Source organism: Cnephaeus nilssonii (assembly GCF_951640355.1).
Source record: "Cnephaeus nilssonii genome assembly, chromosome: 19".
NCBI lineage: Eukaryota > Metazoa > Chordata > Mammalia > Chiroptera > Vespertilionidae > Cnephaeus > Cnephaeus nilssonii.
The window spans coordinates 31,210,261-31,224,803 of NC_137090.1; the positions used below are offsets into that span (position 1 = coordinate 31,210,261).

The 14,543-nt window shown below is 33.8% G+C and overlaps 2 protein-coding genes and 1 pseudogene across 12 annotated transcripts in view; 2 read left to right on the plus strand and 1 right to left on the minus strand.

Annotated features, from left to right (window-relative positions):
- Window positions 1-14,543, minus strand: part of NF1 (neurofibromin 1) — a 232,559-nt gene that overhangs the window by 156,588 nt on the left and 61,428 nt on the right. For all 10 annotated transcript variants that reach the window (XM_079799233.1, XM_079799237.1, XM_079799232.1 and 7 more), the window contains exons 6-11: window positions 9,127-9,194; window positions 8,803-8,878; window positions 7,744-7,901; window positions 6,428-6,601; window positions 5,841-5,963; window positions 5,505-5,579 (exon numbers count right to left, since the gene is read on the minus strand). In XM_079799233.1, the coding sequence (XP_079655359.1) occupies window positions 5,505-5,579; window positions 5,841-5,963; window positions 6,428-6,601; window positions 7,744-7,901; window positions 8,803-8,878; window positions 9,127-9,194 (674 nt within the window). The remainder of the gene's footprint in view (window positions 1-5,504; window positions 5,580-5,840; window positions 5,964-6,427; window positions 6,602-7,743; window positions 7,902-8,802; window positions 8,879-9,126; window positions 9,195-14,543) is intronic.
- The window catches only part of OMG (oligodendrocyte myelin glycoprotein), a 411,522-nt gene that overhangs the window by 89,268 nt on the left and 307,711 nt on the right, over window positions 1-14,543 (plus strand). The gene's annotated exons all lie outside the window — the stretch shown is intronic.
- Window positions 9,362-14,537, plus strand: LOC307115361 (cyclin-dependent kinase inhibitor 3-like; annotated as a pseudogene). The gene has a single exon. The product of its transcript is annotated as a cyclin-dependent kinase inhibitor 3-like (transcript).

Genomic DNA, 14,543 nt, shown 5'->3' on the forward strand with positions numbered 1-14,543 from the left:
TCTCCTGGGTAAGAATATGATTATTAAAGCTTTAAGAGAGATTAGTGGTTCAACACAATGTTGAAGGAATATATGGAAAACAATCACTTATATGCCTACAAACAACAATAATTACAATATGAAATTAGTAAATGAGATAAAGCTATTAGTAAACCCATAAGCTTAAACTGATATGCAATGATGACACAATACATGAAAAGACTAATGATAACCACAAAGACAAATTTATTATAGCTAAATATTTTTAAAAAGCAATTATTTTATGTAAATATATTTATTTATATTTTGGTTTAACAAGTTTAGCTTTGATTCCCATTTTTAATGCCTATTTTATTTGAAAGTGTATCTTGAAGTTTTATGTTAAAAATAATTAATTACTATATTATGAAAAATGACAATTATGAAAATCAATAAAACTATACAGTTTGGCCCAGCCAGTGTGGCTCTGTGTTTGAGCATCAACCCATGAACCAAGATGTCACCAGCACATGCCTGGGTTGTAGGCACGATCCCCCAGTAGGGGGCGTGCAAGAGGCAGCCAATTGAGGATGTTTCATTGATGTTTCTATTTCTCTATCCTTCTCCCTCTCTCTCTAAAAATCAATAAAAAACATTTTTAAAAAACTATAGTTTGTCTATCAGTTAACACAAAAATGACTAGATGAATTTTCACTACATATGGAGAATATGCAAGGAATGGGATGACTTAAAATATAAGCTTCCACCCTCGCCATTGTGGCTCAGCTTGTTGGAGCAGTGTCCCGTATACTGAAAGGTTGCAGGTTTGATTCCCGATGAGGGCACATACCCAGGTTACAGGTTCTGTCCCTGGTCCAGGTGCCAATGAAGGCAACCAATCAATGTTCTCTCCCACATCCATGTTTCTTTCTTTTTCTCTTCTCTCTCTCTCTTACCCTCCCCCTCTCTAAAATATGTATATATAACAGGGGGATGGGGGCATGTGTGAGGAGGGGTTTCGGATGGGAATGGAGGGATGAGGACAAATATGTGATACCTTAATCAATAAAGAAATTTTAAAAAAGGAAAAAATAAAAATAAATAAAATATGTGTATATGTGTGTGTGCACTTCCAATTTATAATATTCCTGCTATAGAAAACACCTGAAAGAACAACTGAAATTTGTTGGTAACGGGGATTTAATAGCTTCACATCCTATTCACAGGCTCCTTCTTATTCCAAACTAAACTAGTTAAATTCTCAACATTTAATTTTTTCATCCATAATTCTCAGAATATTTTCAGTAGCATCAAGTTATATTACTTTAACCCAAAATTTTGAACTACAAACTCTATTTACTATGATAGTAAATTATACAACCAATTTACAATACATAATTTGAATATGAACTACAGTGAGGAAGGGAGGGACTCAAAAGCTGTGAGGGGGAAAAATACATTTGGGGGATAATATGGTTGTTTCTGCTTTTCCTTCAACTCTTAGTTTATTTAAGCTAATTCCTAACAAATGATCAACTTTTATTTTGGTTATATAATGAATCTTTTAAACTTTGCTCAATTTGGTCATTTGACTTGTCCAAACAACCAGTACAGCATGATTTCCACACATTTACTAATACTATATTCATCAGCTTAAAATAGAAAAGGCTGAATAATCACAAAATGCATTGAGATTAGGGTCTTCTTCACTCTACTGACCCCACAATATCTTGTCAGAAACTGATTAAAGAGATATGCATCCCAAGTGTACAACAAAACATCATCTGTATACTGCATCATGCACCCACTGCCCAAAGTAAAGTCTCTTTCCATTCCCATTTATCCCCCTTTGCCCTCTTCCACCTCCCTCCACCTCTGTCCCTTTCCCTCTGACTATCACCATACTATTGTCTGTGTCTATGTGAAATATATATATACACACACACACACACATATATTTTAATCCCTTCACCTTCTTTCACCCAGCTCCCAAATCCCCTCCCCTGACAGCTGTCAGTTTAGTCTGTTCCATATATCCATGCTTCTATTCTAGTTTGTTAAATTATTGTTGATTAGATTCCCCACATATAAGTGAGTTCATATGGCATTTGTCTTTGGCTTATTTCATTTAGCATAATATTCTCCAGATCCATTTAGGCTGTCGCAAAAGGTAAGATTTCCTTATTTTATATGGCCAAGTAGTATTCCATTGTGTAAATGCACCACAGCTGTTTTATCCACTCATCTACTGATGGGCACTTGGGCTGTTTCCAAATCTTGGCTATTGTAAATAATGCTGCAATGAACCTAGGGGTGCATATATTCTTTTGAATTAGTGTCATTTAGGTACCTGCTGAAATTGCATCATACTACCAGGTGCACCCTATAAAACAATTTGATTTTAACTTATGATTTGGTGATTTTCATAACTGCTGCTTTTCATAATTTATAAATTCATTTATCTTATAGTAAAAGTTAAAGATATACTTTCAAATAAAATAGGCACTAAAAACTAGGCATCATGTAGTTGCTAAAAAATTTTGTGTTTTGAGCAGTTACTAAATTTGTTCTTTCTGAATCTAAGTCAAAGTAGATAATCTTTTTTTCTTGAAAAGACTAAGTTTATTGCCAAACAAATGGCATTACTTTTACAATCTGATCAAACTATGTGCAATTTTCCAAGAAAGAATTTAAATAAATTTTCAAATACCTTGGAAATAATTTCTTCAACCTCTCAAACCTCTCATTCTCAATATGTGAATTAACCATAGAAAACTACAATAAGTTACCATATAGAAAAAAAAATACTAAGTACTACACCAGCTATAGCATGTTCCACTGATGACTAAGACATTTGGTTCATATATGTGTATATTGGCCTTTAATCTCCCAATTATAACAACATATATAAATTAGCCTAATGGAAGCCCATAAAGAGTAAGAATTTAACATAGGTCCTGTAACTCCCAATTATAACAACATATATAAATTAGCCTAATGGAAGCCCATAAAGAGTAAGAATTTAACATAGGTCCTGTAACTAAAATTCATCTCTTATGACATGTCATAATAAAAAAGGTGACAATACTATGAGTACTGCTGATGAAAGCTTACATTATAATAAAACTCAAATAGTGAGTGACTTTCAGATTTCTAAAGAAGAAACAGTGGATATTTTAGATCTAAACACAGTACTTATGAACTGAATATATGAGTATGTTTCACAAAAGCAAAAACAAAACTGTAAATACCAACACTACTTCTGAATAAACTCTCAAAAACACATCAGCAAAACTTTTATCTTATTTGAGAAAGTGGTAGTTATTTTTTTCAGTCTATGAATTGGCTAAAGCACCATGGAAGAAGAAAACTTATGAGGTGTATTGAACCAAGAATCATTTAAAAGTAAATCTTACACTATGAATACATTTAAGATTAGGAGTCCAAATGTCTAAGAAAAATGTCATGTAATTTCGAGATAAAATATTTTCATAATAACTGCCTTTGATAGAATTATATAATAATTAATTCCATAAATTTACCTATTTACTTTATAAACAGTCCTTTTCGGTCAGAAAGTACCTCATATTCAGTATCTATTAGCCTCAAACCAAAGGGAGGAAAAAGCCCAACAACAAACAATTTATCAAATAGTCTATCAAAGGTACAACTTTAAAAGATACTTTACAAACTCAAATTTATATTCCTTTTCAAACTATTCATCTAAAGCTTACTGATGCTTAATATTTTAAAACTTAGTCAATATAGATTTTTCTTTATAAAAACAGATTTCACATTGATGTGACTTCTGATACAGACACACTCCACCTTCACACATGCAGTACTCGTCAGAGTAGAGGAGGATGCACGACCACTTCACCGTATACACTGAGGCATGCATGAAGTACCACTCCAGGCATGCTTTAAACCCACAGAGAGCAGCTCAGCCACTTACAGCAGTGCCAAGTCCATGCTTGAAAGTGCTCTATATAGTCAATTGTAGACAAAAATATTTTACAATTAAAGTAACTAGCCACAAAGTATCAAAAAGTATATACTTGTGTTTATTAAATACAAGTTTTAAGCATTTATGTAAAACCATACACTCTAATAAATGGAATGTTTTTAGTATTATGAGCCAAAGGGGGGGGGGGGAGGGGGAATGTAATAATGTTTTATTTCTGAATTACACATAAACTTGAGGGGGGAGATCATCTTTTTTTTTTTTTTTTAATGGCCTTGAAAGTAAACCTTGAGGATACAATGTACTGTCTCATTACACTGGTAAAAGAAAAAAAATGTTAGGTTTTTAATACAAACATACCTTATCTACAATCAGATTCATGAAACTTTCCCTTTGGAACAAATTGTATTTAATGTTACTTCTACCTATCAGTGTAATTTAACTCACTGATACTCAACTGAGGGAGGTGTTATTGTCTCAGGCAGTTTTAGTTATTCATAATGTCTGGGTGTGGGGAGAGGGAAGTGTCACAAATACGGCAGGATGCTAAATGTCCTACAACACACAAGCAGTCCTACACAACAAAGAATTATTCTGCCCAAAAATGCAACTAGCACCCCAGTGAGAAAAATTAAATGTGTCACTAAATAGCTTTATTAGTAGTAATATTTTTGCCTTCAAAAATGGATAAAAGAAAATATGGGCAGACTTTTCTGTAATTCAACACATCTAAGGCAAATAAAGATGGGGAGGTATTTTAACTCACCAGAGAGACACTCTTAAAATGGAATTTGATGATAAAGAGGACAAATATATATAAATCATCAATTATTAAAGTCCCTTTTAGGGCAGAAAATGGGAAAAAGTTAACCAATTCATATAAGTGTAAACACATATAAATAGATAAAAGTGGAGCTATGATAACACTTGAGAACTCTCAAAAGATGATTGTTCATAATTAGAAGAAGAAAAATTTTTAAATCGATGGTTCAAATTTGATAAGGTTTCACTATCTTTCTATTGAATGTACTCATATCAGAGTTGAAGATTTTACAAGTATGTTTTAACGAGTTTGCTTATTTTGTCTGATATGGCTTTGTAACATGTGAATACCTCTATTTAAGTATGTTAATATTTCATTTGTTTAAGGAAGACTAAAAAGTACAATTAAATATGATGTCACCATTTTTTAAACGTGCCATACTGGGCTACAACATAAATAACTACTACTTTTAACTTACATGGTAAGGTGACAAGACAGAACATATCAAATGCTGGAAAGAAAATCTTAAGTTATATTTTCAGTGGCACTTTCTCAAGGATAGTGGATCCAAATTAAATGTTTTAGGTTTAATCTTTCCAAAGGATCCTATTAACTCCACCTTCCTCAATAAGGGCCCTCAGGTTAAGACTGATTATGAAAAATATAATTGTATATAAGTTTACTAGATATTAATAACCACCTATGGTAAATCTTTCTATATCATATATCTAAATTCAGAACCTTCTGTAAATGAAGAATATCTTTCTTAAAAAGAAATAAAAAAAATTTAAGTAACTTAGCAATACCTTTTGGACTTACATTGGTGATGATTCGATGGAGGGAATTTACCAGCACATAGTGAAATGTAGAAGGGGAATTCTGAGCCAGGCAGATCTACAGAGGGCAGAAAAAAATAGGAGATTATTTCTGTAAAAAAAAAAAATTCAGTAACACAAATGAGAACAAAAGGAAAAACAAAACAAACAAAAAGTTTTTAAAAATAGAATAAATTTTTAAGGTCTTGAAATTAATACTGATATATAATATTGAGCAATACCAGTATTGGTGTAACCTATTCATCTTTTTAGTCTTTTCACATTTATAAAGGATCAATAGCATCAGTGAATATAACTGGATAAAAACCAATGCTCTCACCTTAAAGTGTTGGTTGTTGTGAGGGCTTATACGAAAGCAAGAAACAAGGCAGTCAATCATTAGATCCACATCTGCAGGCTGGCTGCCTCTTGAGAATGGTTTGCTTGGGTTAAAGAGCAGGTTCTATGAAAATCCCCAAAGAAAACAAAAGCCTTTAAATAATCACGCAGTCTTTCTCTTACTAGCATTTAATAATATCAATACATTATCCACATAGATGGCAGTAGCATTCAGTTGCCAGAAGAAGCACAAAGCACTAATATTGTGGTTCATCAGTCTGATAAAATTCTTACTATACCATATATAATCCCTTTCAGGTCCTAATATATTATTTTAAAACCAAGTCAGAATATTTATGCTAATTTAAGAAAACTGATTATGCGTTTTCTTCATATTCTACACCACTTTATTTAGCCTGAGGAACAAGTAACAACAAAAGCAGATCCTATGGACTCATTATCAAAGACGACTCAGAACTTTAGTGTTAGCAATGATCTTTGAAAATTTAGTTTAATACTTATACTTTGAGTTTACTTCCCATTTAATTTTTTTTTAAGTTTATAGTAAAGAAATAATAAGGATATTACCTTAAGATCGACCACCATAGACTGAACTAGTAGGAAAATGACAGAGTTATCTTCCCAATTGATGTAGGTACTTGCTTTACACAGTTTGACACAGGCAATTGCAGCACTTTCAGTCAGCTGCCTGCTTCCTCCATGGCCAGCAAGTGCTTTACGTAGACTGTCCAGAAACAACTTCTACAGAATTCAAATACAGCAAAAAGATAATATATGAAGTTTCTCAGATTTCAGATTTATCTAATAAAGTAGCAAATTATCAGCCTCTAAAAACTGTACTCTAAAAATACATAATTGATATCCATGGGTTTTAATTTCTCAATGAAAAGAGTTGTCTTTTAAATATTTCTCGAAGCCAAAAAAATAGAATCTGTTCTTCACATTCTTTGTTGAATTATTAAAGAAACATAAGAAACAGTCCTTCCCAAACAAGGTAATTCACTGCTCAACCTTAATTCAGCTGATCATATTCTTTTTTACATTATCCTTAATTCCTAAATATTAATTTATCTTGGTTATGGTCTATGTCAAATTGTTCATTTTTACCTAAAACTCTAGGCTATATTTAACCTTTAGTCTTCTCCCATCCAAGTACTAACCAGGCCCGACCCTGCTTAGCTTCCGAGATCAGATGAGATCGGGCGCGTTCAGGGTGGTATGGCCGTAGACTAACCTTTAGTCTTCTAACGAAGGATATACCCTAAGGCTGACTTATTGCTCTAAATTCTGTTCCGCACAAGAAGTTATCCCTTCTTGTGATCTCAAGCTCTCTTTGCACTAACAAGATTTTCCCTTTGGATTTTCTCCTAAATGAAACTTACAAGTATTCTCAAATATAACATGTCAAAAGCTAGTAACTAAACAACAGAATATAAATCCTTCTCAAGTACACATGAACAATGTCCAGGATAGAACACGTTAGGCAACAAAACAAGTCTTAATAAATTTTAAAGGACTGAAATCATATAAAATATCTTTTCTGATCACAATAAAATGAAACTAGAAATCTCAACAGCAGCCCAGCTGGTTGAGCACTGACTCATGCACCAGTCAGGACACATGCCCAAGTTGTAGGCTTAATCTCTGATGGGGGCGTGCAGGAGACAGTTGATCTATGTTTCTCACATCGATGTCTCGCACATCAATGTTTCTCTCTCTCTCCCTCCCTAAAAATCAATAAAAACATATTTTTTTAAAAAGAAAGAAATGGCCCCCTGAAATATCATCTTTACAGAATGCTAAGCCTGAAGTAATACACCCTTTGAGTAAAATAAACTGCTTCACATCTGGACATATGGAAATAATTTTGCCCTCCTCCTCACCTTATTCATGTTGTTTTCATCAACCACATCCCTGGATATATCCTGGATTATTTCTGGACACAAGATAAGAAGAATGATTTGTAGTGGCCAAACTGCTGCTTTACGTTTGGTGCTTTCAGCAAAACCATCCACCAAGTCAAAAAGCTTTTCTGCACACTCTATGTAAAAAATGTAAATAGTAAATGATTTTATTAGATGAGAAGAAAGTCTCTGACATTATCCAAAAATCCAAAAGCCACATATTTAGAATATAAACTTGGAAGTTCAATTAAACAATTCATTCAGGTAAGCAGACAAGCAATGTTCTAATGTCCATGTATTAGAAGAGCTATCTTGATCCATCCTAGAAAAATTCTCAGCTTGTGTTTAGTCTCAATGTGCAGGGTCTCATGTGAAGTCTGATATATCCAAGGAAGAAGGACTGGACAGCTTCAGGAATCTGTATTCTCTGCCTTGCAGTTGGGCCTGCAGAATTCTAGGTAAGGATACTACTACTTTATACACATCTCCCTAACTACAAAATAAAGCCTCAGAGCACGATAAAGTACTTCTCTACAATGAAGAGCCATCAAACATCCCATCCACAACTTAATGAAAGATCAGAGCTTCATTTCAAATGTCTTTATCTATTTGCTCAAGGAAAAGAAAACGGGTTGAGGATAATTTAGAAATATAAGAGAAAAATATTTCCTATTTGACATCAGTTGATAAGATGTAAAAGCACCTTAATAACAAAAAATAACTTGGAAATTGATAGGTTTCTACTTCACAAGTAAGAGTTTAAAGACAAAAAACCGGAGGGTAGGGGAGGGTGGGGGTAAAGGGGAGAGATCAACCAAAGGACTTGTGTGCAAGCATATGAGCCTAACCAGCGGTTAAGGACAACAGGAGGGTGGGGCATGTGTGGGGAGGGGTGTGGGCTGGGAATGGGGGGATGAGGACAAATATGTGATACCTTAATCAATAAAGAAAAAATAAAATAAATAAAAAATAAAAATAAAACACACACACACACACACACAAAAAAAAAAAAGACAAAAAAACCAATCTTATCCTTACCAGCCATATCTGTCTGTGGAATCTGGTATAGCTTTGTAAATTCATCTGGATAATTTTCTACCCAGTTCCAAAATGCCTACAAATAATAAAACATGTTTTTACATGAAAGCAAGAATATTTTCTTAACATAGTAAATAAAATGTCACACATCTTCAATTATATCACAAACTATTATCCTTCATAAGAATATTGCAATGCACCTTCCTAAAAATTAATGTAAAATGATTATTCAAGCCATGACTTTTTAATTCAAAATCATAAAGACAGCAACATTTATAGCTAAAAAATTAACAAAACTGTAATGCCAAAGAAGTTATGACTTACTTTTTCCAGGCTATTTATAACAGCTAACTGTGCAACCTTCTTTAGGGCTTTAAATTTAAATGCTGTTTCTGGGGGGGAAAAAAGTTTTAAAAATTAACTATAGATTACTTAGTTAAAACAAATACAGTTCAGAGCTACTAGTAAAAAACAAAACTTTGTTCCACTATTATTTGTAAGCAATGTAAAAACAAAGACAATTAATAAAAACCAAAAACTCACTGGCTATGTCCACTAAAAACAAAACTCAACACAAAGTATACATGGCCGGTCACGATGTGGGGCAGCCAGGGGTGAAGCACCTAGCTCATTGCAAACAAGTGAGTTTGACTCACCAGAGGAAGAGCCTACTGAAGATGAACAGACTCCAATTCAGATATCATGGCCACCCCTGTCACAAGTGAATTGTTCTCAGTTTCTTAGTTCATGTGTTCTTCCAAGTTGTAAATTTAAAAATATTAAAAGAAATATCCAAAAGATACCAAAGAACTAAAGAGCTATGGTATACAAGACATACTGTTTTCTGCACCAGAAGGGAACTATCAAAATATAGAGTCCCAAGCCTCTTGGACCTCTACCAGCACTATGGAATAATCACTCAGCATCAACCAATCCCAGTTGGAAGGACTCACTCCTGACATGGCCAGCGGCTGTGAAATAATGGAGGGCCTTAAAATCTGCCTTAAAGCCCTAGCCGGTTTAGCTTAGTGGATAGAGCATCAGCCTGCGGACTGAGGGGTCCCAGGTTCGATTCCGGCCAAGGGCACATGCCTGGGTTGCAGGCTTGATCCCCAGCAAGGGGCGTTCAGGAGGCAGCCGATCAATGATTCTCATCATTGATGTTTCTATCTCTCTCTCCTTCCCCCTTCCTCTCTGAAATCAATAAAGAAATAAAATTAAATAAAAAATAAAAGTTGGTGGTACTACACTGGCAGGCTAAATAGCCATCTCAGTCAGTGATTTAAAAAAAAAAAAATCTGCCTTAAAAATAACCAAAAAAAACCCAAAAAACAAAAAAAACCCTTAATACACTGCTAGGGAGGAGTTGGGAGATCTTGTCTTGTAGCCATTCTCTTGTCTCCTACTATACCTGTCTGACAGTATTACCACAGCAAGCCATAGAGAGCCTGAGAGACCTATGAGGATCTGGAGCAATACAGACCATAAAGCGATATAATTATCTTTACAAGTTCTAGGACAAACTAGCTATACATCTATCATCAAAAGATTCACTATCAAGGTCTGTAACTAGGGGGGGAAAATAAGAATATTGAACAGCATGTATATATGACCATGCACCTTCCTAAAAATTAATGTAAAATTATTGCATGCACCTTCCTAAAAATTAATGTAAAATGAAATTTAAAAGTTCTCTAACATAATTTGTATTGATGTTAAACTATTAATGTTATCAACTTGAGTGTAAATGTATATATGCAGATATTCATAAAGCTTTTATTGATAAAAAAGTAAATATGCCTTGAATTTCAAAGGTTGTTGTGTTTTTTCACTGTTTTGTTTGTAAAGTTACTTTTTAAAAGAGTATGAAACAACTTAAAAAAATATGGTACACATGGTCATTGTAGAAAATTTTTAAAATACACAAAATTCTAAGGGAAATTTTAAACATCATCCATGATTCTACCATTTGGAAACAATCACAGTTTACAGTTTGATGAATTTTCTTCCATCCATTTTCCTATGCACATATAAGACAAATAAATATATTTACCATAACTGAGATCATGTACGCTAGATATAATCTATTCTTTTCATTTCACATAGTATCCTAAATTTTTCCATGTCATTAAAAATTCTTCATACATATATTTGACAGCTCTATATACAATAGTAACTATTACTTAACAATTATAACATACCAGGTACTTTCAATCTAATGTATTTAATTCTTTCAAAATCTTAATGCTTTTAGATATTACAGATGAGCAAACTGTCTCTGAGGTTAGAGATCTAATAAATGATTACATTGGACTTCAAAAGGCATGGTTTTTTCAATATGCTTTGATATCTTTCAGAATATTTAAGTCAATATATTGTCACCGGTTATTTAAACATTTTTCAATTGTTATATATTAAAATATGTCCAATATCTCACTATCTTATCTAATATAGAGGTAATATGCAAATGACCATCATGCCCTCACAAGATGGCTGCCTACAACCAGGCCAGCAGGAGGGTTAGTGAGGGATGACCAAACGACTGAACAGCAGGCTGCGTGGGGCGACCAGGCTGGAGGGGATGGGGGGCAGTTAGGGGCGACCAGGCCAGCAGGGGGGGCAGTTAGGGGCAACCAGGCTGGCTGTGGGGTGGGAGGGGCAGTTGGGGGCGATTAGGCTGCCAGGGAGGGCAGTGAGGGGCGACCAGGCTGGCAAGGAGGGCAGTTAGGGGTGATCAGGCTGGCACGCAGAGGCAGTGAGGGGCGATCAGGCCAGCAGGGGTGGGCAGTTAGGGGCAACCAGGCAGGCAGGCAGGTGAGCCATTAGGAGCCAGCAGTCCAGGATTGTGAGAGGGATCCTGGATTGGAGAGGGTGCAGGCTAGGTTGAGGGGGACCCCCCCATGCATGAATTTCATGCACCGGGCCTCTAGTTATAAATAACACTAACAAATACTTTTAGATCCAAATTATTCCTACATTACTGATTATTTCTTTAAGGTAAGTAAATGTCAATTTTTTTTTTCTAATTGGCCTTGCAAATAACTTGCTCTCCAGGTCATTTTTAAAACGTATCCCTCCAATATTCTTTGCTCTTGCTCTCCTTTGATTTTCAAATGATGGCATTATGTTTCACAGGGCTCTTGAGCCTTTTTCCCTTCCTATTTTCATCAACTTTTATCTTTTGACGTCTTAAAATGTATTATACAAAATAGTTTATCCTCAATTCCAATGTATAGATCTTTTATTACTCCATTTCTACAAGTTTCTGACTGAACATCCTACTGATACTTCAAACTCAATAATCTAAAGCTGAATTTATCATTTTCCTGACCACTTTCTTCTCTGCTACACACCCTTCCTCTCCTTTCCTGCTTTAAGCAGTTTGCTCTGTAATACTTAGTAATACTTTCCTTTAACTTCATAATCTAAATAAATCACCAAATGCTATGTGATGTATTCTATTCAAATGCTATATATTCTACTTCTTAAATACCATACCAAATTGGTCCCCATACTACCCCATTCTAACCAGACGTCCACTACCCTCATTATTTTTCACTCACATTACTACACAAACTAGTCCCAGAATTTCATGTAACCTTCCATCAAACCATCCTGCAAATTTCAAGCAAAATTATATATCTAAAATAAAATACTAATCCCACCTTAAAGCCTTTTCATCACTTCCCATGGCCAATAAATTAAAGCCTCATAAGCCACAAGCACAGTAGTATAGGAGTTAAGTACTTTGGTCCTAGAGATGGGCAGATGTGCTTTGTATTTTTACCCTGCCACTCACTAGCTCTATGACCTCTGAAATGTTACCTCCTAACACTCAATTTCCTCAGCTATATAGAGGATGATAATACTACCACCAGCTTCCCAGGATTACTGTATGGACTGATGATAAAAAGCATGTAAACTACATAGCATGATGTGTGGCACATACTGAAAATGCAACAATTACTACATTTTTATTAATATGATCTGACCTACTCTTATACCTCCATATCTTGCTCTTTTCCTCTTAAAATCTCTTACCCACAAACAAATGCATATTTCTTCTCTTACTTTATGCTTATCCTATTTGAGTTTGCCACATTGCTTTGCAAATAATTTGATAATTATGTCTTTGTCTCATAAATCAGGCCATAAGCTCTGTAGAGACAGATTCACTATTTTATTAATCATTGTAAGCCAAACAATTAGCATGGTTTCTTCCACAGTTTCTCAACATATACTGTTGAACAGAATCTAAAACACATTATTTCTATTACTATTCATATTACGGAAAGTTTCTATTCCTTTTACTATTGTCACCTAGAGCTATCCTTTGCCAGCCATTTTAATATTGCCTTTATATATGTCATATTTATCACCATAGAATCTAAATTTATGTTCATGGGGGAGCAGGATTTGATGGGAATAACTTACCACAATAAAAACAGTCATTTATCCACACATTTAGTTTCTTTTCACTTGGGCATAGAGAACCATCTCAATTAATTGTTATGGATTACACATGTCTAAGAAAACTGAGGTTTTAAACAAATACCTATTCATTGACAACCTCTGTACTAGATTTATTTCCAAAATGTCTCTGAACAGTTAAGAAAAATCATAAAACCCTGCTTATATTTCTTCAATTTTAAACATAGAAATCTCTAAATTTTATCATTCATTTCCTTCACTTCTCAATGTTTAACGATACTAAGTCTTGAAATTTCAACTATGAATTGAGTGGTGGTTCACTGTAATCTAAAATAGTTATTGAGTTTAAGCAAATGGTAAGAAAACTACACAACATATTTTGAAAATTACACTGCAGAACTATTGAGGTTTTCAAAGTTAATATAACTTAAGGCTCCTGTTAGGTCAGACAGTAAAAAACATTGATAATTCCTTAATAAATATATAAAGTAAAATAAAAGTGGTGTGAATCTTAAGATTTCACATTTAAGTTACATAAAACTAAGAAAATATTTTTTGTGAAATGAATTTAAGTATTTATAATCAATGTATATATGCCCATTAATAATGCCCACTGATTTATATCAACACTTCTCAACTTACCACAAAAATCCAATTCTTTCTAATAGTTTATCTTAATCAACATCATCATAAAAGCACTTTCCAAAGATTTAAAATGACAATCAAGAATTATAATATTCCCACATGGGACTACTATTGACATGTTCTAAAAGGAAGTAAAATTAAGCACTGAAAGCATAAGAGACTTTGTGATACTGCAAAGTCAGTAAGTAAATAACAGAGCTGAAAACAGAAATGTTAGAAATGAGATTCCCTACTCAATTCCTCTTCTCATCGTAAGATCACAATCTTCTGGTTCCTTCAGTTTCTGAAATAAAACTTTGTTATCCTGCTAAACTATCTGCTTTAAAAGCTCTACAAAAGCTATACAGTAACTTCTGAAATCTATAGCTATCCTTAAGAGATAAAATTCTAAAAATACTAAATAAAAGCACCCTTATATACTCTATTAAAAGCAAAAATTATAGTTAAAAAAATATTTCCATTGACAAGATTTAAGATATTAATTTTCTCTATTGTATGGTTTTCAAAGTTTCAAAAATTACTGAACCATAAGTATCATTATCCATTTCTCAGGGACATTTGCCTTATAAAATCCACTTTGATGTTCTAGCTCAACACAACTAGTACATTCAAAATACTGGGTTTTCACTCACAGTGATTAATTGCAGCTATATCATACATTTAAG